This window comes from Eucyclogobius newberryi, unplaced genomic scaffold (genome assembly GCF_026437365.1).
Source record: "Eucyclogobius newberryi isolate DKJ021-1_F unplaced genomic scaffold, fEucNew1.0.hap1 SCAF_1, whole genome shotgun sequence".
Taxonomy (NCBI): Eukaryota; Metazoa; Chordata; class Actinopteri; order Gobiiformes; family Gobiidae; genus Eucyclogobius; species Eucyclogobius newberryi.
This window is the reverse complement of record NW_027315723.1, coordinates 9,178,045-9,200,133: the sequence shown is the minus strand read 5'-3', so window position 1 is coordinate 9,200,133 and position 22,089 is coordinate 9,178,045. Positions and strand designations below refer to the sequence as shown.

General features: G+C 42.1%; 2 protein-coding genes across 6 annotated transcripts in view; one reads left to right on the top strand and one right to left on the bottom strand.

Annotated features, from left to right (window-relative positions):
* The window catches only part of kcnh7 (potassium channel, voltage gated eag related subfamily H, member 7), a 55,279-nt gene extending 38,240 nt beyond the window's left edge, over positions 1-17,039 (top strand). For 4 of the 5 annotated variants that reach the window (XM_072459892.1, XM_072459874.1, XM_072459883.1 and 1 more), the window contains 10 exons: positions 4,914-5,145; positions 5,445-5,612; positions 5,743-5,942; positions 7,318-7,570; positions 8,921-9,126; positions 9,663-9,747; positions 10,501-10,779; positions 12,330-12,486; positions 14,162-14,498; positions 14,596-17,039. In XM_072459892.1, the coding sequence (XP_072315993.1) occupies positions 4,914-5,145; positions 5,445-5,612; positions 5,743-5,942; positions 7,318-7,570; positions 8,921-9,126; positions 9,663-9,747; positions 10,501-10,779; positions 12,330-12,486; positions 14,162-14,498; positions 14,596-14,859 (2,181 nt within the window). In that variant the 3' untranslated portion in view covers positions 14,860-17,039. The remainder of the gene's footprint in view (positions 1-4,913; positions 5,146-5,444; positions 5,613-5,742; positions 5,943-7,317; positions 7,571-8,920; positions 9,127-9,662; positions 9,748-10,500; positions 10,780-12,329; positions 12,487-14,161; positions 14,499-14,595) is intronic. The other variant, XM_072459853.1, reaches the window with a different exon arrangement.
* Positions 16,891-21,156, bottom strand: LOC140373436 (sorcin-like). Its single transcript, XM_072459946.1, has 8 exons — positions 21,006-21,156; positions 20,187-20,444; positions 20,052-20,121; positions 19,909-19,952; positions 19,568-19,715; positions 19,270-19,383; positions 17,580-17,638; positions 16,891-17,446 (listed from the first exon to the last, which is right to left on the bottom strand). Exons 1-8 carry the CDS (start codon positions 21,027-21,029, stop codon positions 17,420-17,422), a joined length of 744 nt encoding a protein of 247 aa, XP_072316047.1. The 5' UTR covers positions 21,030-21,156; the 3' UTR covers positions 16,891-17,419.
* Positions 21,157-22,089: the final 933 nt, after the last annotated feature.

The window sequence follows — 22,089 nt, the reverse complement described above, 5'->3', positions numbered from 1 at the left end:
GCTGTTTTCTTGGGGTCATGAATTTAGCCTAATATCTGACGCCGGACTGTCACATCTGTTTTAGTCTTGATCTCTTTTCATCAGAGCCAGCCACAACTCTGGGCTATCTAGACTCAAAAAGGTCTCTGCTTTCATATCATTTTTGCTACTTATGCCTTGTACACAAATCAGATTAAAATAACCAATGATTATGTTGTATGGTGTATCAAGTTGAGAGAGGGATTGTAGTATCAGTACCTGGGTAGGTCAAAAATGTACACCCACATACAAAAACAGATGCTGATTTGAAGAATCACTACAAGGGCTGTAAGTCGTTAGTCTTTTAGTCAATTCATTGGTTGATGATGTTGTCGTTGACCAACATATATATTAGTCTACTAATTGATTTAGATTACATGGACAGTGACAAAAAGGAGAAGTTAGGAAGTGAGTTAGCTGAAGATGTGGTTGTTAATTATTAGTTTAATCTGCCTTTTTACATATATACATAATATGTTCTGTATACATAGGTGTTTTTGCATGATGTTTGATAGCCCCACATACACCCCCTTTTAGTTAGACAGTGCATGTCTTTAGTTTGACTTATATTGACAACATTATAACATACTATTTTGTGTTAAATTACTCTACATTATATTACAAATTTGGTGAGTATCAAGCCTTTTCCTTAGTATCAAAATTGAGTAGTTGAACATATTTGTATGGTGTCAACACTGTGCCTAGGTTTGCAGAACCATTATTTACTGTTAGGTGTGCCATGTGAGCGCTTGAATGGCTGTGGGCTGGCGATGAGTGGCAGGTGCAGAGGCAAAGTCGACAGATGAGCGATGCTTTGGCACAATGTATGCCCCCGTCACAGAACCAGATGACTCCATCTCTGACAGGTTTTGTGTTCGGTTACAGCTCGTGTCCAAACCTCACTGTGTCAGATTGAGAGTGCTGACAAAATATTCCTTTTTTTAGCACACCAAATCATTTTTGTGCATCTAAATATAACACCCATGTACATTTTTAGTTCTTGTCCTTGCGAGCTGTTTTATCTCAAAGTACAGACACAGCTGCTATTTTAGGCATCATACCTTTGTTGCCTGGAAACTATCCTCCACAATCTGTGTAGTTTTTGTGCATCAGCAGTAAAGATGAGTGTTAATTAGGGTTGGATTTCTTTTCTCCTTCCATATACACAATCAAAAATGTAATCCAACTTGAGCACTTCACTTCTGCTGAAGGAAATGTTCCATCTGCTTATACTTTGATTCAAATTGTGTATTGTAAAGTGGATTTATGCAAACTTATTTTCCATGGCATTCAAATGCAGTGTGATTTGTGGGTTTGGAGACGGCACACAATTTTGCCTGTTGTTCAAACTATTTGTACTCACTGCTTCACTTGCTGTGCTACATAAAAACAAGGAGGTACTTTTACTGTATCAAGCATCCCCCTCAATCACACTTCAGCCCCCTCCTCAATGCATACAAAGTAGTGAATAATTTTTACTGGTGCAAATTGTTGTTGTTGTTGTTGTTTAACGTATATTTCGCTGTAACGCATCGTCGCCGCCCAACTTCACACCCACCTCCAGTCAAACAACCTCTATGAACCCCTCCAATCTGGCTTCCGCCCACTTCACAGCACTGAAACAGCCCTGGTCAAAGTACTCAACGATCTCCTCACCTCTGCAGACTCCGGGGCCCTCAACATCCTGTTACTACTAGACCTCAGCGCAGCCTTTGACACTATAAACCATTCCATCCTCCTACAAAGGCTGCGCCAACTGGGTGTTGAGGGCTCTGCACTTGACTGGCTCACATCCTACCTCACCAACAGGCAAGAGTTCATTTCCCTCTCCGGTCACTCATCCACCCTCTCCCCAGTAACGCAGGGGGTCCCCCAGGGCTCAGTCCTCGGCCCCCTCCTCTTCATCTGCTACATCTTCCCCCTTGGTCACATCCTCCGCCAACTCAACCTGGACTTTCACTGCTACGCTGACGACACCCAGATATACCTCACCACCAAATCCACCCAAAACCCTCCCCTCAGCCACATTGAAACCTGCATCTCTACAATAAAATCATGGCTCACTCTCAACTTCCTCAAACTGAACAGTGACAAAACAGAGCTCCTCCTCATTGGCACCAAATCCACTCTCAATAAAACTGGTCCCTTTTCACTCAGCATCGACACCTCGACCATCACCCCCTCTACCCTGGTACGCAATCTCGGTGTCATCATGGACCCCACCCTCTCCTTCACTCCCCATGTCAGCCACATTGTCAAGACCTCATACTTCCACCTCCGCCGCATCGCCAAAATCCGACACTGCCTCACCCTCCCCGCTGCTGAATCCCTCATCCATGCCTTCATCTCCTCCCGCCTTGACTACTGCAACTCCCTCCTCACTGGCATCTCCTCCCATTCCCTCCACAGACTCCAAATGGTCCAAAACTCCGCTGCCCGCCTCCTCACCCACACCCGGTCCCGTGATCACATCACTCCCGTTCTCCGCTCTCTCCACTGGCTCCCCATCAAGCAGCGCATAAACTTTAAAATACTCCTCCTCACCTTCAAAGCTCTTCACCACCTTGCCCCCCCCTACCTGTCTGACCTCCTCATCCCCCACCGCCCCACCCGAGCTCTCCGATCCTCCTCCTCTCTCACCCTGACTGCACCAACATCCCGACTCAAAACTTTTGGCGACAGAGCATTCTCCCGAACAGCACCCCGACTCTGGAACTCCCTCCCCCAACCTGTCCGCCACTCTCCCTCACTCACAACATTCAAATCCTGCCTAAAAACATACCTCTTCACCCAAGCCTATGACCTCCCCTACCCCTAGCCTCCTCTACCCCATTGCCTACACTTCTACCCCCTGTTACATCCCCATCTTTTTCTCTCTACTTCTTCTGTCTTGTTCATTTTATCTGTATATTAATGTGTTCTGTACGTGTTGTCCCCCCTGTCTGTAAATACCCCCCCCCCTTTTTTATTATGTTCAGCGTCTTTGGGTCACTGAAAAGCGCTATATAAATAAAAGTTATTATTATTATTATTATTAGTTCACGGTGTAGGTGAAAAAATAATACGAAAAACATATATTTCGTTAAACATTTAACCATACCTAGAAACCAACAAAAATCAAGAGCAAACTCTAAACTTTAATAATAACACACTCAGTGATCCTATTGTAGCCACAGCTGTCCTGGGATAGACTAACCATAACGAGGCTGCCAATCTGCACCATCAACCACAAAACACTCACCCACACGCCACATTTATAGGTGGGTGGGTGAAGTAGAGCCACTATTGCCCTACAGTTACTCTTGGTATTCTCATGTTCTCCCATCCAGGTCTCCAGAGTACCTTCCAGGCCCAATCCTGCTTAGTATCAAATATCAGACAAGATTGGGCATTGATAAGGTGGTAAACTAGTTATAACTACAAGAAAAAGGAAAGATTTTTTAATTAATTATATTTTGTAGTTAAATCAGCATTACCCATTGTGCTTATGTTGTCTGTCCAAAGTTGTGACTGGATAATTTAAGCCTCACCTTTTTCTGTATATAATTTAGCTTCCCTTTACTGCCTGCTTGTCAGTGAAAGGGCAAACTGACCAGATGCAGTTGAGTGAATGATGGCGGTTATTTGGGAGCTGAGCTTGGGAGAACTGAGGTTTTTTAATGGACCCATCAACCACAGCTACAGCGCACTTCCTCACCATGAAGGACAAGCAACCCCTCCTTTAAATCATCTTCCCTCAAATCCAATATCTTATTTAGTATGTGTGTGTTTACTACACTTGCACAAATGTTGTTATCAACCACATGCAAGAGGCATTTTTACTAAAGAGGCAGCGAGTAATAATTTCCCCAAGGATATTAGGGGTAATCGTCTCACACAATAGGGAGTGGAAAGACCTATTAGCATTCTTCAACACCAACTTATTCTATTTACAAATTATACAACGCTATATAAATCAGTCATGGCTGTATATTGGTCCCATCTCACCTTTGTTTTTATATGGGAAATTCAGTTTACGCTTTATGTAAATTTGAATTTATTTGCAAGCTTGCATCTGTTGTCTGTCTATGTACATATAGAGGCATTGCTCAGATGCTTGTCCTATTTTGTTTTCCCAATCCAAAACCAATTACAAAGTATTTTTGGTACTACTGTTGAATCATTGGCAATTGAACATATTCAACCAACGGCAAACAAATGATTCACTAAAATTGCTACGTTTTCCCTCGCACAAAACTGATCCACAATGTTTCCATGAGGACCTTCATCATTGGTAGTCACAAATTGCTACAGCACTGAGTCAGTCGAGCTGTTTTGACATTGAAGGATGCTTGGACCTTGAACGATGTTTACACAAGTAGGATGATCCATTGGTCTATGTTTTAAGCACTTGGAGCTAATAACGCTTCAAAGTGAATAATCAGGGAGTCCTAAACCTGATATTATTTAATACCCATAAAATGGCATTGCACTATAATAAATAAATATTCTGACAGTTTGTTAAAATTAAAAACACATTGTGAATGGGCTTGCCTCTCCACAGATCTTACCAAGAACTTGACCTGGTGCAATCACTACTTGTCTCAATGTGGTTTATCATATCTACCTTAACCTAACTCAACTGTCAATTGACATGGCTATATTTGAAGCAGGAAAGCAAAACACACACGCCATCAACTTGGAGGAGCAGCAGCTCTACTCCAAGCTCCGCCCATGTAACTGAGCTCCTCACCTTATCTCTAAGGGAACGCTCAGCCACCCTGCGGAGGAAACTCATTTTGACTACGTGTATCTGCAATCTTGTTCTTTCGGTCATTACCCAAAGTTCATGACCATAAAGGGGAGTAGTATTTTGTCCTTGGTTAAACATTCTACAAAATGTTCTCTTTCCCCAGACAACCACTTTGATCGGTTTGCTAAAGACGGCGCGACTCCTACGGCTGGTACGTGTGGCCCGCAAATTGGACCGATATTCGGAGTATGGCGCCGCTGTCCTCATGCTGCTCATGTGCATTTTCGCCCTCATCGCACACTGGTTAGCCTGCATCTGGTACGCCATCGGCAACGTTGAAAAGCCTTACTTAGAGCATAAAATTGGATGGTTGGACAACTTGGGCGTGTCTATTGGTAAGTTCATGTTTTAAGAGGGTCAAGTATGACACAAGAAAATGAATGTATTGTAAAATGAAATGTAAAAGTGCAGAAGTCTTATCGCTCTTTAAAATATCACGTAGCAAATTTAGATTTTTTTTTCTACTTTTAGTCATGTTTAATTGTTAATCGCTATGACAACAGCTCGAATTTCTCATCAGTCTGAAACCTGTGGATATACTTGCGATTTTAATTTTGTATATCTTCATTATAGTGCTGTTTGAGTATGGAATATGAGCATTTCACTATATAATGTAATGTTTGTGTTTGCAAAGGTAAAGAATACAACTACAGTGACCCCACCTCGGGCCCGTCCATCAAAGACAAGTACGTCACAGCGCTTTATTTCACCTTCAGCAGTCTGACCAGCGTGGGCTTTGGAAATGTGTCCCCCAACACCAACTCGGAAAAAATCTTCTCCATCTGTGTAATGCTCATTGGATGTGAGTGACAGACAATTATGAATCACACAGTTTCACTCTTCATTTATTTATGCCAATTTCAAGGGCAATTTTGTGGTTTGATCATGTTTAGTGTGACAAACTGCCATTTACTCATATTTTATTTCTTCAGCTTTAATGTATGCCAGCATCTTTGGAAATGTGTCGGCCATCATCCAGAGGTTATACTCGGGGACGGCTAGGTATCACCTCCAGATGCTGCGGGTCAAAGAGTTCATTCGCTTCCACCAGATCCCGAACCCCCTGAGGCAGAGGCTGGAGGAGTACTTCCAACACGCGTGGACCTACACCAACGGCATCGACATGAATATGGTGTGTGCCCCCAGCTATTTCAACTGTTATTATAGTTTTCCACCTGATGTCTTCTGTGTGCTGCCTATCACTTCTGCTTTTCATTTCTGATTATCTTGTCCCCTAATATGCTCTTACCACAACTACAACATGAAGGCATAATGCTCAGTATGATTTTACTTTTCCAAAGTTGAACTGTGGCTGCGCACGTACCTATTTCGTTCATGGTACTTATATAAGTTTGTCTTTTCCATGTCTGCCTCATGTCCAATGGAATGACCCAACACTCTGGTAAGAGCAGGAGGTACATGTGTTCACAGTACTCTTCATCAACTAGCTGTTTCTTTTTTGTAGTTAATGCAGTAATTAAATGTACATTAAAAACTCTCAAAGCCCAGTGTATTTTGCATGTGAGTGAAGGGCATGTTCCCCTTTGTCCCAGTGGTATCACAAATAACCCTGAATCATTGTATAAATGGTTCCTGTGGTGCCACATTCTGAATGAGTTACCCTTCTTGTGCATGTCACTAAATGTAGAAAACACAAAAAACAGAAGCTTCCCTCCTGGCCGCAGTTGTTTATGACTGATGGACCAGAGTGCGCTCTGCCTCTGGGTCCTTTTGCATGAAATGACCGTCTTTAAGCACAAGCTCATGATCTGTGTGGTAGAAAGTGAATCACGCCCGTGCGAGTGGGCAGCCGTGTCAGGCACTGCCAGGTTTTCCTCCCACTGTGGGAGGCTTGGCTGCTGCCTCAGCGACGGCACCTGTGCTTGCCAAATGTTGTTCAGTCTTTCCTTTCCAAATCTCCTGATCAGTTTTTGTTCAGAGAAACAAAGAGCCTGTCAGAGCCTAAACCAGTTCACACTGCACTTCTGCTGTGGAGTATTGTGGAAACGCAAGATGTGTTTTCTTGTTTCAATGTCCCGTGTGTCTTCTGAGCCCCTCTGCTGTCTCCCAGTGTGTGTTATTTTGTCAAATATCCAAAATGTCCTTATCTACAGTTCACGGAGCAGTTATTTTGTCAGTGGTCATTGTATCTTTGTCTCAAATGGGTAAGTTTTTTTACTAGTCTTTAATCATGTTTGATGTTCAAGCTGTGACAAAGAGCATGTTAAATAGGCATAACATAAAAGTAGGCAACTCCTACAGTTTGCACCACTGTTCAGTGTTCTGTCCTGTTTCCTAAATGTTGTGTCATCTTCCACTGTAAATTTGATGAAAGTATCATTAGGCATTGCAGACTATTTCTGCTACAGAAGGTTTTGAGAAGAAGGAAAGAACACAGGTGGCAAACTAATTTGACTGTAAATGTGAAGTGCATCTTGAGCTTAGGTCAAACCTGACATATAAAGACACTTGGACCCTCTCATTCACTCTGCACATGTTTGCTCCAGGTCCTGAAGGGGTTTCCTGAGTGCCTGCAGGCAGATATCTGCCTCCACCTGAACAAGACCCTGCTCCATGACTGTAAGGTTTTCCTCGGAGCTTCCAAGGGCTGCCTGCGTGCTCTGGCCATGAGGTTCAAGACCACCCACGCCCCGCCTGGAGACACCCTGGTTCACAGTGGAGATGTGCTCACGGCACTCTATTTTGTGTCCCGTGGCTCAATCGAAATCCTCAAGGAAGACGTTGTAGTGGCCATATTGGGTAGGTAAGGCTGTGAAGCCTGAATCATTACAAGATAAACATTTTCGTGAACTAGGGGGTACATATTGTAAAGTAAAGGTATTGAAGGTCATGAAGAAAGAAATTACTAACACAGCTACTTACAACGTGTTTCTGGTTAGTCTAGTGCCTTCTGCAGTTAAAGGGAATCTTTAAACAGAAGCTCAGAGAGATAGTGTTCTCATTAAAGAACTGTTAGAGCAGACTGCCAGGGAAGCTGCTTTTACACAGGTGGGTCACAGCAGCTAAGAATGCTACAAAATCATAATGAATTGTACGTAGTAGGCTTTATTATGTTTAATAATGAATACAATTAAAAAAATAAATAATAATAAATAAAGTTTTTGAAAAAACTCTTTCTTTTAATCATTCCCATGTTAAAATTAATGGGAATGTTATTTTAATTTCTGTAGAGTTGTCTGAATATTTCCTTTTGCATATTTCTTGTATTCCTGGCATTGGACCCATAACGCCAAACTGAGCATGATAAACCCCGTAGCCATCGGTGTAGGTCATTTGTGACTAAACAGGGCCTGCTGTGGACTGGGTGACTTCCATGTGACCAGCTTTGTGTGAATCCTGTGTTTTTGACGAAGGGGGTTGTCCTCTGGGCCTTTTCACATTGTCATGCTTCCTGCCAGGTGGGCTGAATCTTTATAGGTCATTGTATACTGTACTACATACTGTCTGTCCATTTCTCCATGTAAATTGAATAATGTAATCTCTGCTTTTACTGGTTTAAAACACATTGGCATAGTTTAATATTACACAGTTGGAACAAATTGTAGAGTTATGATTAATTATGCAGCTGCTATACAAGCATCTGAAAGGGGGATGTAAAACTTTATGTAAACCTCAGAACCTCAAGAATACATTCTCCTTGATTTGGTCAAGTTATGGTGGTTGGCTCAGGCTTAATGAGGCCCATTACTGTTCTCCACTGCTCCAGAGTGTGGATCAAATACTACAATCTATTAACCAAATCTTTGTGTGCGATAAGAATTCCAGGCTCCAGGTTCACTGCCATGCAGAGGCTGCACTAGCATTCATTCATTATAGATGCAGGTGCTGGTCTTCAGATAGTGATTATTCAGATCAGAGAGTGGACAAGGCAAGGCTCAGTCTGCTTTCTGATAATTGTCTTGACAACCAAACCACCAAAGGACAATATAACAAACTGACCACTATGTACAATGTTTTTATAGCTAAGAAAACATTTGAAATAATATTTAATGAAATTAATTAATGGTTCATCTTACAGGCAGCTCTACATAATCTCACATAATGTGTAAAAATAGATAAGCCCAACAGATAATTGACTCTATTTTTCAGGTAAGAATGATATTTTTGGAGAGATGATCCATCTATTTGCCAAACCTGGAAAATCCTGTGCTGACGTACGTGCCCTAAGCTACTGTGACCTCCACACCATCCAGAGGGAGGAGATTTTGGAAGTGTTGGACATGTACCCAGAATTTGCTGACCACTTCTTCACCAATCTGGAGCTAACATTTGACCTTCGCGATGAAAACTCTAAAGTAATCACTATTTATAGCCATTTATAATCATAGCATGCAGTGGGCTAAAGCCCTTGTGGAACGATTATCTTAAATTAAATTTCTAGTCCTCACACTATTCCTCTTCCATGTCAATGTAGATGGTCTTATTCAGTCAATTTGATGCATTCGTTTATCACTGAGTGTGTAATGCATAATAATAAATTTACCATTGGAATACTGTGGTAAAAACGAGTATAGGTCAAGCACTAAGAGCAGTTTGTATGTTACCAGCAGAATGACGGCTGTCACATCATTTGTGCAGTGGACATATGTGCACAGCCTTTGGCAGAATGTGAACAAGAGGCATAACAAGTTTGTCTAGAAAAATACAGCTCTGTAGTCATTTATTTGGGGCATTGTAAAAAGTAGAATTACAAAGCAAAGGAATATATATGAGAGTTAGTGGTAGAGTTACATACCAAAATAGCTGTTGGAACAGGATTGTTGTCTATCTACACAATATGTGTTTAGCACACTGCAACATGGGTCTGATTTTTCCTCTCCTTTAATTTCAGATGACAAATCCAAAACACAGCAGTTCCTGCACAGATGAAATCAGGTGTCAACAGAGATTGTCGTATAGAAGGAAGTTTTCTACAGGTCAGATTGAATATTTTTGGGGTTTTATTTATTATCCACACCATATGACAATGTAAGATAGCTCAATTATGTGGAAAGTGAACTGGTCTGATGCTGATTTGTTATTGGCTTCAAACACGACCTGCTACATGTTCTGTTGCTCCTGTTTAAAGTTGTGCGTGTTGTCAGTTGTGTCAGAGCGGCTCTCACACCTGTGTGTGTGCAGCTGAGGAACCGCACAGATAAACACAAAGCGGCATGCCCAGGAAGCCGAGCTGAGCCAGTGACAGAATGAGCCGTTCGGACCAGAGCACAGAGCACTGTGGGAGCAGCCGGGAGCCTTGGGACGGGATGTAGCACCACTGCACAGCAGTACTCAGCTGTTTGGCTTCGATTTAGGCAAATCTAATTGGTTGCCATGGTTACAGGGCCTTTGAGCACATTTCCCAATATAACACAAGAAGAACAGAGGATGTACCTCACACGCTATCTGAATTCTGCAGCTGGCACCACCTGTCATGTTTCACTTGGTGGTTTGTGCCATTCTAAGAGAAAAGGCAAACTTATTCAGGGACATAGCATAGACCCATTTGTTGTTTACTATCAAAGCCATGGTTAAATACAGTATGTCATTGACACTGTTTGTCCTCACTTCACCCTAAAGCGAAACACAGGCTACCTGTTGTCAACAATAATGAGCCAACCCAACATCCCAAAGGAAGTGAACCTGGAACAGTGTTCCCCAGCTCAGCTTCATTACCATGTCTCCCACAGGTTCTAACAACAAGATGCGAGTGGCCACATACTGTGGCAGCCGGCACCAGCGTCACATGTACGGATCGTCAGCTGCAGAGAACATGAGAGAGTCTGCAGAGGAGGGGGAGGATGAGGAAGAGAAGGAGGAAGAAGAGGAGGAGGAAGAAGAGGAGGAGCAGAGGCCTCTGTGTTCTGGGGTGCTGGGTTACCCTGTAGTCCGGGACCACCCTCTGGGGCTTGGACTAAGCTCTGCATCAGGCGAGGCTGGAGGCACCACCCAGGGCAAACCCTTTAAAGGTGAAGACAGCACACATCCCCTGGAATTATGTAAAACTGACTTTGCATTGGACTTTAGATTCTTACTTCTAGATGTACAACAAACAAACCGAGAAGGCTGTGCATCCCCAGAGACCCCTAAGCCCCCTAGAGTAATGTCACACCTATTAAAAATCAAATGAGGCTTATGTGTAATATTGATGCAACCCTAAACCCACACAGCAGTGAAATGTAAGAGGATTATATGGAGCAGCTCGGGTCACCCTTTGGTACATAGGTCACGACCAAATGAGGGATTTACAGTACACAGATAGGCCTGATGTCTGGTCACTGAAACCATCTGTTCAATAAACTCTGTTCTGTGTAATGTACTTACAATAGAAAATGCCCAACCAACTTAAGACAACTTAAACCCTTCCTAGTTGTAAAGAGGCCATCATATTCCGATTGGCCTGTGCCTCATATAGACCCATTTCTATTCTGAATGTAGACCTGAATGTATATACACCTCAAGAATGTCCAAAAGAATGGAACAAATACTCCCAAACTTAATCCACAATTATCAAACAGGATTCATTACCAAACGACAAACACAAGACGATCATTACACATAATACAAGCATCCTCCTGGCGGCAGCAAAAAAAGGCCCTCACAAGAAATGAATGACACAAAATGCACCGACAATCAAAGTTTTTTTATTGGACATTAGAAAAATAGAAAAAATCACATTCGGACTAAAATTTTAAATCAGCAAATTTTATGGGCAAAATGGGACAATTTTTTGGGGTCATATGTCTTTTAGATATTGGTTTATAGGATGTCTTTTTTTTTTTCTCTGTTGGACTCACTCTGGTCTTGCTCTGTTTTTCGTGTTCTTTAACGCTTTGAAAAATAAAAAAAGAAAGAAAATGCCCAACCATTGTACAAAAGGGGTGTGACAAGCATAAGGACAACACAAGCTGCTGCTGAAAACTAAAATGCCCTGTGTGACTCCACAAACAGTTGAGGCAGCGTGAAGTGCCGGCTTGAGTGAGCAGCCTCTATACAACAAGCTGTATCTGCCTGTGAGATCTGTGCAGCTTTAAACAGATCCTCATTTTCCCTGTTAGGCTTGTTACATGTTGAACAAACTTACCAGTTGGTGTCTGTGGGTTTTAACTGCTTTGACTTCTGTCAGAGAAGTCAGGTCTTAAATCCCTGTGAAATATTTTATTTCAAACAAAGCTCCAGAGCCCATGGGCGGAGCCTGACTGTGGCCCCCTTAATTTGCGCTCAGATGCTGGCGATGGCAGCATGTTGATCTGTTACAATACACTCTCACAAAATGGGTGGCGAGCCAAGTGATATTGATTTAGATCAAAACAGTATAAAGACACCATACAAGAAAGTTTATTTTCTTTTTAACAATCACAGATTTCTAACTACCAAACCACACAATTCTAACAATGTTTTGGAGTCGTCAGATAGTTAGCATTCCAGCAGCTAAATAATGACTGGCATAAAGCATAAGCTGTTTCCCCAGACGCTGTCTCGAATCATTTTTTCACCCTATTTTCTTGTGTGCACTCAGAGCTGGATGCAAAGGATTGGGTGCCTCAGCATCCCAGTGAGACAGCAGAGGAGCCAGCCCCCTGTGAGGGCACTGTGGGCGTGGAGGACAGTGACTCGGACCTCACCTATGGAGAGGTGGAGCAGCGGCTGGACATGCTGCAGCAGCACCTCAATAGGTCTGAGTCCTTTGAGTACCAATTCAAGTGTATTTCTATAGAACTATTAATACAAATGATTTAAAGGCTATCATCTTAAAATTATAGTGGACAGTTGACTTTACTTGGCCAAGGGGACATGCCGATTGTCCCTAATGTGGTTTTATTCAAACCAGTAGGGAAAGCTGCTAATATAGTCTTGTCCTCGGTCAATTCAGTTAGTCTAGATAGCAGAATTGACCAGTTCCTCTTTAGATTAGACCATCTACCTGGGACTATACTCATCATAAATATGCAGATAATATGAACGTATATTTTTTACAAGTGCTACTGAAATTAAGACAATTATTTTTCCTCTCGAGTAGCTTTAAATGACCTGATCAAATTCTTCTGAAATCGAGGTATTGACTTTATTCTGAGGACACGCATCTGCTGATTCTGGACTGAGCCCTAAAAAGTCTGTATTCTTCTTCAGTCCACTGGCTTCTGCTCATTCCTCTGCTGTCATTTTAGAGTTCAGAACTCGTCCACGCTAAGTCACACTTATAAGTGTGAGGTAGTTCTGTGTGAGCAGCTCATTTAGTGTTGGCTGGTGCTGCAGATACAGAGGAGCGGGAAGCAGCAGCAGCTATTTATATCTCACCACCATGAGACCCAGACACATTTCAAGTGTTTTAACTTCAATTGTTCTAGTCAGGAGGGAGATGCTTTTAAGTTTAGGAAGCTTTTGGACAAGAGCATACTCAAATTTAGTCAATGAGTTTTCTCTGAAGAAAGGGACAGCAGTGTGCGCAGCCCATCTGCAAGCTTCGGTATCATGTCATTATCCCCTGTCCTTTGATCCTGCTGCTCCTCTGCTACACGCTGTTTTAGCCTCACAGACCTGAGCCAGCCTTCAAATCTCCAAAGATCAGCACCTGGCACAGTCCCAGACCGACCTTCCCTCTCTGCTCACTTTTACTCTGACTTCTCATTATGACGCCGTTTGACTGATACACTGTGAAGTCAATAACTGTGTTAACGCTCTAACAATTGTGTTTTAGCTGTCAAAGTCCATTTGCAAAGACATCTAACTGGAATCTTTCCAGTGGAAAGGAAACTTGTGAAGCACCAGCTACTAACAAACAATGGTTTCCATTATGTGTGGTTGAGGTCCCTCTTGTGTCACCTTTGAGTAGTGCAACCATTCAAAGCTGGAACAGGTGGGCAAATAGGGTGCGTGGGAAACCGTGCTGCCCAGTGGTCGACTGGTTAAGGCACAACACACGTATGGCAGGTTCCATGTGCAGTCAGTCAGATTCTGACAATTCACTTCCATTCTCTCTCATCCTCCACTTTTCACTCATCTGTCCTGTCTAAAAAATCTTTCAGGGAAAGTAGTAGACACTGTATATTCTGTATTTATCAGATGAAATTGCTGGGTTTACCTTTTATAAGGATTTGTTTTGGCCAGTGTAGCAAGAAATGGGACTGAGACTGACTGCAGCAAATTGTCAAAGCCAGAATCGCTCTCACAGCACTACGGCCTGTCCAAATTGCAGGCATATGTGTTGCCCACCAAGCAGCACAAAATGCCATGTTTTCATACTGTATACTGTATCAAATGGGAGTTTTCAACGAGGTTTATTGAGTGTAATCAATTATATTAAGTATATTAATTTGTGAATAGTGACTATATTTGCTGTGTGTCCCTCAGACTGGAGTCCCAGATGACCTCTGACATCCAGGCCATCCTACAGCTGCTGCAGAGGCAGATCACAGCCGGGCCTCCAGCCTACAGCATGGTCACCTCGAGCCCTGACTACCACAAGGCTGACACCGCTAGCCCTGACTACCACAATGCAGCCACCTCAAGCCCTGACTACCACAATGCAGCCACCTCCAGACCTGACTACCCCAAGGCAGACAAATCTAGCCCCGACTACCACAAGACAGACAGCTCTAGCGCTGACTACTACAAGGCAGCCATCCACATGCAACCAGTGTCTCTACAAGGCGAGCTGACACTGTGCCCCGCACCTTCTCAGCCTCAGGTCAGATTTACCAGATTACACACAAGCCCTAATCATTCTCTTTTAGTGATTTGTATAGTGTCAAACATCTGAAATGTGACTGCCTCTGCCCCCACAGAGCCCAGAAAACTCCCAGGGTGAATCCAAAGAACCGTCTCCGGTCCTGGGTGCCGAGACTCTTCCAGACGAGGACATTGCTGGAGTGATGGAGAATGAATCAGACATGGAGCAGAGACACCGACATAACTACATGGACACAGTGGACATACAGGCAGCCGGATTCCCATCAGGCAGACAGTCCTCATTGCCCGAAGTCCCCAGCAGCTATGGGATGACGGGACTCCACAGGCCACTGTCCGACCCAGGGCTAGCCCAACCTTAGACTGAAGGTCTTCTCTTAAGCACGACTCAGGGTCTAAGAAAGAGACTGAATATGCAAAGGAAAATAACTGTAGACTTTTCTTCCAGTCCTTTTGGAAAGCCCTCGCCCATACTCCTTGGCTGGTTTAGATGTACAAAGTTCATTTATACAGAGGAATTTATAAACTATATTATTTACACCATCATCATCTCCTTGTACATAGGTCTAATAGAACACTGCCAGCAAACATGGGGCACTCGATGTGCTTTTTCTAAGAGATATGCATGTATTTGCGTTCTCCCTCTCCTCTGGGCTGCATGTTCCTCTCACTTGGACCATCAGGTGTGTTCTCTGCATGCATACAGTCTATTGTAGCCAACAGGTCGACCTAGCACAGGGACAAAGCTACTTGAAACTCTCTCTCACATTTCTGAACTCCTTTAAATCCTTTCACCACAATCAAAGGAAACCTGTCTGTATGGTTAGTGTGCCTACTTTACACCGCAATGCCACCTTTTATGAAGTAGAATAAATCACAGTGGACACACTCTAGCTGTATGTGACAGCAACTGAACAGCCCATAGCACAAAGACCCTTCCGGTGTAAGAGCAATAATGATGACAATAGATAGTATACTATCATGATACATGTCTTATACGTGCGCTCCCAAACTTCAGCTTAGGCCCTGCTTGTCTCTGCAGGAGAATGTGTCTGCTTTCTGTACCTGTGTGTCTCTAAATGTGTCTGCCCTTGGCCACTAAAGGAACTTTACAATCATACATGTAAAACATGGTGAGGCATTTATGAAGGGCATTTCAGACCAAGAGACTTCTGTGCTTTCACACTGTTCTACAACATATATTATAGGTCTTCCATTATATTTCTAAAAATACCATTTCATGAATAAACCCATCTTAATCACCAAAAAGATTCATGTGCCGGGCTGATGTCCAGCCTTCACTAGCCTTAGCTTGATTAGCCTGCTCTAGCCTTTACAAATCATATTATTCCTAAATACATCCAATGCTTTCCACCATCAAAGATGTAAATCCCTCCAGTTATTTAAACGTTAATAATAAACTGCATGATACAAATAAGTCCTTACCATTTTATACTCAAATGAAAATGTGAGCTCATGTACTGCATGGAGACTGCACTGCCTCAAGTATAAGAGGTCTCAACAGTGTGTTTTGAACTGTAGGTGCAGCACCGAACTTACCAGAGACATTTAATGGTTTAACCTATTTTTCTAAAACAGAAAATTTTGTTTGCCATTATTTTTATAATGTACTTGGTTTAAGTATTTTTAAAACCCCTGATGTTCGAATGGTGTCGGCTGATGATAAACGATAATGAATGCAAATCATAGCCTCTTAATGTAGCAAGACTTTGGAGACAGAAGGCTTCCTGCTGGTGATCCATTGACTCTTTGCCATTAAAATTATGTTGCTATCAGTTTGTCAGATGGAGCTTTAGCTGCTGTTTGCCACTGTGAGTGTTTTAACTGCGTCTTCAGATTGAAACATGCATTTCATCTCAATGATCACATGATCACAATTGAAGGGCATTCCGATCTGTATGCTCAGTTGGATTTTTTTTTCCAAACCTTAGAATTCAGAAAGGCAAACAGCTGTAGAATCTATATCCAGCATAACATGGGGTGTTTCCTTTCAGAACATATCTTTGATTTCCAAGCACAGGTGTAGAACAGGTCGCTTCAGTTCAACCCAACACATCCAGTCTGAAGAGCTGTCTACTGAACTTTCATGGAAATTGCAATCTTTTGCACAAAGATTAGAAAAATTGCTGTACTGGATACAATGTCACTTTTTAAATCTAGTGCTGTTCACAATTGTTTTTATGCATTTTTTAAATGTTTGCCACTGTATTTTATACAATGCAACACTTAACAGCTAATTTGAATGTTTTTGTTCCAAACTATATTTAAAGAAATCTAATATATTGTGTAGACTGAATACACAATTGTATAGAATAATAAACTGAATGCATACTGGCAGTGTTTATTGTGAATGAGAAAAAGATACATATACATCTGTATTCAGTTCATGATTATATTTGTCACATTGTCTTATTGTACATGGAGTCAATATGAGGTTAGATTAGGCACATAGCAAACAAATCCAAGTGGAAAAGGCACAAATATTTTTTTATACATCTTACTGTACATTTAGGTAAAGCTACATTTAAAATCAAAGGAGTGCTAAATATATAAAGCTGTTGTTAATATGTAATATATATAACGGTTTAGAACCCTTTATGGCCAAACTTACAAAGAGTTTAATGGCACAATGAGTGTACAGGAAGTCAGAGCATCTTTTAAAAACAGGAATATATATTTTTGCGTGATTAAGGATTTTTCTCACTTAAATGTAAAAGATTGGCCACTCACATGAGTTTTATATATTTGTGTGTAAACTAAAGCATTGCAGTAAGCTCTATGGCGTCTCAGTCTTAGAAATACTGGCCTCCCTTTAAATTCCTGTGAGTCAGCAGTCCACATTCCACCCCTGATCCCTTTGTGAGCGACGGGCTGACCTTGTGGTGCGGTACCCAACGACACTTAGAGGGCCATTGTGCACAGGATAAACTGCAAGAATAGGAAATAATTATGCAAGGTCATTACACACGTTTGGCCACATTGGACAGGCAGGCAATCAAATGGTTCTCAATAGAAGACACATTAAAAAAAGTAAATAAAAGGAATGAAAAACTAAACTTACATCATCATATTGGAAAGTAACGGCTCCCTGCTGCATCTGGTCCCTCCGCTTGAAATTCTCTGTAATAAGAGGGACATATACATTTAAAATCTATAATATTGGCTGCTTAAATTTTAATATATATATATATATATATATATATATATATATATATATATATATATATATATATATATATATATATATATATATATATATATATATATATATATATATATATATATATATATATATATATATATATATATATATATATATATATATATATATATAAGAAGCAAAGGATGCAGGTGCAGTGTAGACTGGTGAAATGTCAGTCCACATTTGACCCATGTATGACAAACAGTACAGTGACCACTGAAGATATCAAAACAGATATGTGTCCTCCTACAAAGGCTGCGCCAACTGGGTGTTGAGGGCTCTGCACTTGACTGGCTCACATCCTACCTCACCAACAGGCAAGAGTTCATTTCCCTCTCCGGTCACTCATCCACCCTCTCCCCAGTAACGCAGGGGGTCCCCCAGGGCTCAGTCTTCGGCCCCCTCCTCTTCATCTGCTACATCTTCCCCCTTGGTCACATCCTCAACCTGGACTTTCACTGCTACGCTGACGACACCCAGATATACCTCACCACCAAATCCACCCAAAACCCTCCCCTCAGCCACATCGAAACCTGCATCTCTACAATAAAATCATGGCTCACTCTCAACTTCCTCAAACTGAACAGTGACAAAACAGAGCTCCTCCTCATTGGCACCAAATCCACTCTCAATAAAACTGGTCCCTTTTCACTCAGCATCGACACCTCGACCATCACCCCCTCTACCCTGGTACGCAATCTCGGTGTCATCATGGACCCCACCCTCTCCTTCACTCCCCATGTCAGCCACATCGTCAAGACCTCATACTTCCACCTCCGCCGCATCGCCAAAATCCGACACTGCCTCACCCTCCCCGCTGCTGAATCCCTCATCCATGCCTTCATCTCCTCCCGCCTTGACTACTGCAACTCCCTCCTCACTGGCATCTCCTCCCATTCCCTCCATAGACTCCAAATGGTCCAAAACTCCGCTGCCCGCCTCCTCACCCACACCCGGTCCCGTGATCACATCACTCCCGTTCTCCGCTCTCTCCACTGGCTCCCCATCAAGCAGCACATAAACTTTAAAATACTCCTCCTCACCTTCAAAGCTCTTCACCACCTTGCCCCCCCCTACCTGTCTGACCTCCTCATCCCCCACCGCCCCACCCGAGCTCTCCGATCCTCCTCCTCTCTCACCCTGACTGCACCAACATCCCGACTCAAAACTTTTGGCGACAGAGCATTCTCCCGAACAGCACCCCGACTCTGGAACTCCCTCCCCCAACCTGTCCGCCTCTCTCCCTCACTCACAACATTCAAATCCCGCCTAAAAACATACCTCTTCACCCAAGCCTATGACCTCCCCTACCCCTAGCCTCCTCTACCCCATTGCCTACTCTTCCACCCCCTGTTACATCCCCATCTTTTTCTCTCTACTTCTTCTGTCTTGTTCATTTTATCTGTATATTAATGTGTATTGTACGTGTTGTCCCCCCTGTCTGTAAATACCCCCCCTTTTTTATATATGTTCAGCGTCTTTGGGTCACTGAAAAGCGCTATATAAATAAAAGTTATTATTATTATTATTATTAGATAAGTGTAAGTACCTGTAAGCGCACGCAGTTTCACACAACACGCCACATAGTCATCAAAAAAGATCCGACCATTTTTACTGTATCGTTGGATGATGCCGTTCAAAGCTTGAGGACTGAGGCGGTAGCCTGACAAAGAGGGAGGATAAATGTACTTTCACAGAACATAAATTCAGCTAATAGCATCTAATCATGTCTAAAATGTATAATGTTACTTTGAGTTAATACAGCTTAGTTGGAGTTCATTAAGTATGTCAAGTAAAGTAAATGGTGCATCTTAAATCTACAGTTGGTATAATGTAATCAGGCTCACCCATAGTGGTAATAGCCTGGGACATCTCATGAGGGTCCACAGTCCCGCTGTGGTCCTGGTCGAACATCATGAAGTTCTGCTTCCAGCCATTCATGGCCACCAGTAGCTCTTTGAACTCATTGAAGCCCATTTTACCTGTGAAGTCCCTCTGGTGACGTCTGGATTAAGGTGAAAACAATGCATGCTTAAGTCATTACTTATTACATATGACAACTGCCCATGTTGTGTCACTGAGAAGGCAGCTGAACAAGCCTAGTTCACTGGAGCCACACCTAGTTCTGTACAGAGTCATGGACAAAGTGCTTTTCTACGGTTTGACCCCTGTAGATCACAAAGGATACATCCAGCATGGCAATCATGATCCGGCAGGTCTCCAAGCTAAAGGCTGTAAGCAACACATTGTATTTTTCATCAATTATCATACACTATAAAAAGGTGTGATTTTTTTTTTCTTCCTGATGAAGGGAAAGAGAGCATGACATACGAGAATAACTTCCAGTGAAATTGGCTTGAGTCAGACACCTCTGGAGCTCCTCTGCATCCACCTCACCATCCTGTGCACAGATAACTATCAACACAGTGTCTTTAAAAACAAGAAACCACACAAGCAGCCCTGTACCTGGCCCGCTATGGAAGTGAAGTACCCCCACATGGGATCATTGGCAGCTGGAGCAGCACCATAACCGGGAAATCCCCCGCCATACTGGGCATATCCTCCCTGGGGAAGTGCCCCTCCCATTTGGGTGCCCATAGGCCCACCCATTTGTCCAGGCATGGGGCCTCCCATATGCCCCCCCATCGGACCCCGCATCATAGGGCCACCCATGGGACCACCTGGCATGCCCTGAGCAGGCATTCCAGGCATTGGGGCACCATACTGAAACAAAAAGAGAATTAAATATTTAGTTGACTAAATATTTCACTGTTTACTATACAAATATAACTGTTCCACACATTTCTAACAAGCCACTTCTTAGCAGCACCTTCCCGTTTTATGCACAAAGGGAGTAAGAGAGTAACAGTGAGGAGTTACAGTTGGCATTTATTAGAAAGTTCAGACACACAGCCTGCTTGAGCTTTCATTTATAGTATTAAAATGCCCCGAGTTGTGACTGACTTTTGCCCGCACAGATAGACGTCAGATGCACTACAGGCAATGGGCAGGTCACTGCCTGTTTCTTGATACAGCTAATGTTACGTTAACTACTAGCTCATCAAAGTGAATCCCCGGAAGCAGTAGTGAAAGCATCTTATCTGGTTTATAAAACGGATTTCGATTTACAACCCATGTTTAAGTACAGGCAACAAACAAATATTTCACTTTTAAAAACTTAATACGGATGTTGACAAATGAAAATGTTTCCCGAGGCTGTTCTGTTATGTAAGAAATGAGCGCACGTTTTACGTTAGTGTTGTGATAATATTTGAAATCTCTTACCCCTCCGTATCCTGGATATGCCATCAGAAACTATAAGTAGATAGTTTAAATGTTTCTGTTAATATATACAGTGTAATTGACAGAAGATAAGCTGCTTAGATAGTTGTAACTTCCGATAAGTGGAACATTTGCAACATCACATCCGAGAAGCTCCCGTTTGTCGGAAGTGCCAAGCAAATGACCAATGAGAAGAACTGACCCGCCCCCTGATGGTATGGCCTAGCCAATCAGAGGGTGCATTAGCCACGGATCACGCTTACTCTAAAAAGACAAAGGTCAAATTGTCAGTAATATGTGTAAGTAAATTCAATTTACAAAATAAAGTTGATTTAATTCAGATGTGTTACAAAGCTCATTACAATCGTGGCGTTCATTACTTTCTTTTCACCACTAGATGATGCTGTTTAATACTTTTCTTCCCAGGAGCGTGTCAGTGTGACCCAGAGGAGGATGAGAGGGGCCCATAACAGTGTAAAGTCCAATGTAACAGTCACAGGTAGGCCTAGTTAATTGCCTATTAAATGCTGAATGATCCTAGATTGGATTATGAGGTCTGCATGAATGACTGATTTGACTATTATTATTTCTGTGCATTTGAAATATTGGGATATACATAATAAATCTAGCCTCATTGTAATTTAGAAGTACACCTGTCGCAAACACATTTGGGAAATGCGACAGAACGAATAATTACGATAAATAATAATAGCATATTGAAACTATATGCAACCTCCTGATGATTCCAGTAAACCCTATATATATATTAAAACGGGGTTAGAAAATGAAGGGTATATATATATATATATATATATATATATATATATATATATATATACATATACATATATGTATATATATATATATATATATATATATATATATATATATATATATATATATATATATATATATATATATATATACTTTATGGAGATCTGTAGGAGTTAGAGATAAGTTTAAGATGATAAAAACAAAAACACAGCTCTTATTCTTTGGTGTTTTATGGCGGTTACCGCCGTACATTTTAGGCTTTAATCTTTAGGCTTAATTCTTTTGGAGAATTAGGAGAGAGGACATACATTGC

What these genes read in the sequence shown, in the direction of transcription:
- LOC140373436 (XM_072459946.1), bottom strand. Translation starts at nt 21,029, where the DNA reads ATGGCATATCCAGGATACGGAGGG. An exon ending in TTTCACTGGAAGTTATTCTC is followed by an intron (nt 19,953 to 20,051) that starts GTATGTCATGCT and finishes TGTTGCTTACAG; the next exon opens with CCTTTAGCTTGGAGACCTGC. An exon ending in CCAGGCTATTACCACTATGG is followed by an intron (nt 19,384 to 19,567) that starts GTGAGCCTGATT and finishes CCTCTTTGTCAG; the next exon opens with GCTACCGCCTCAGTCCTCAA.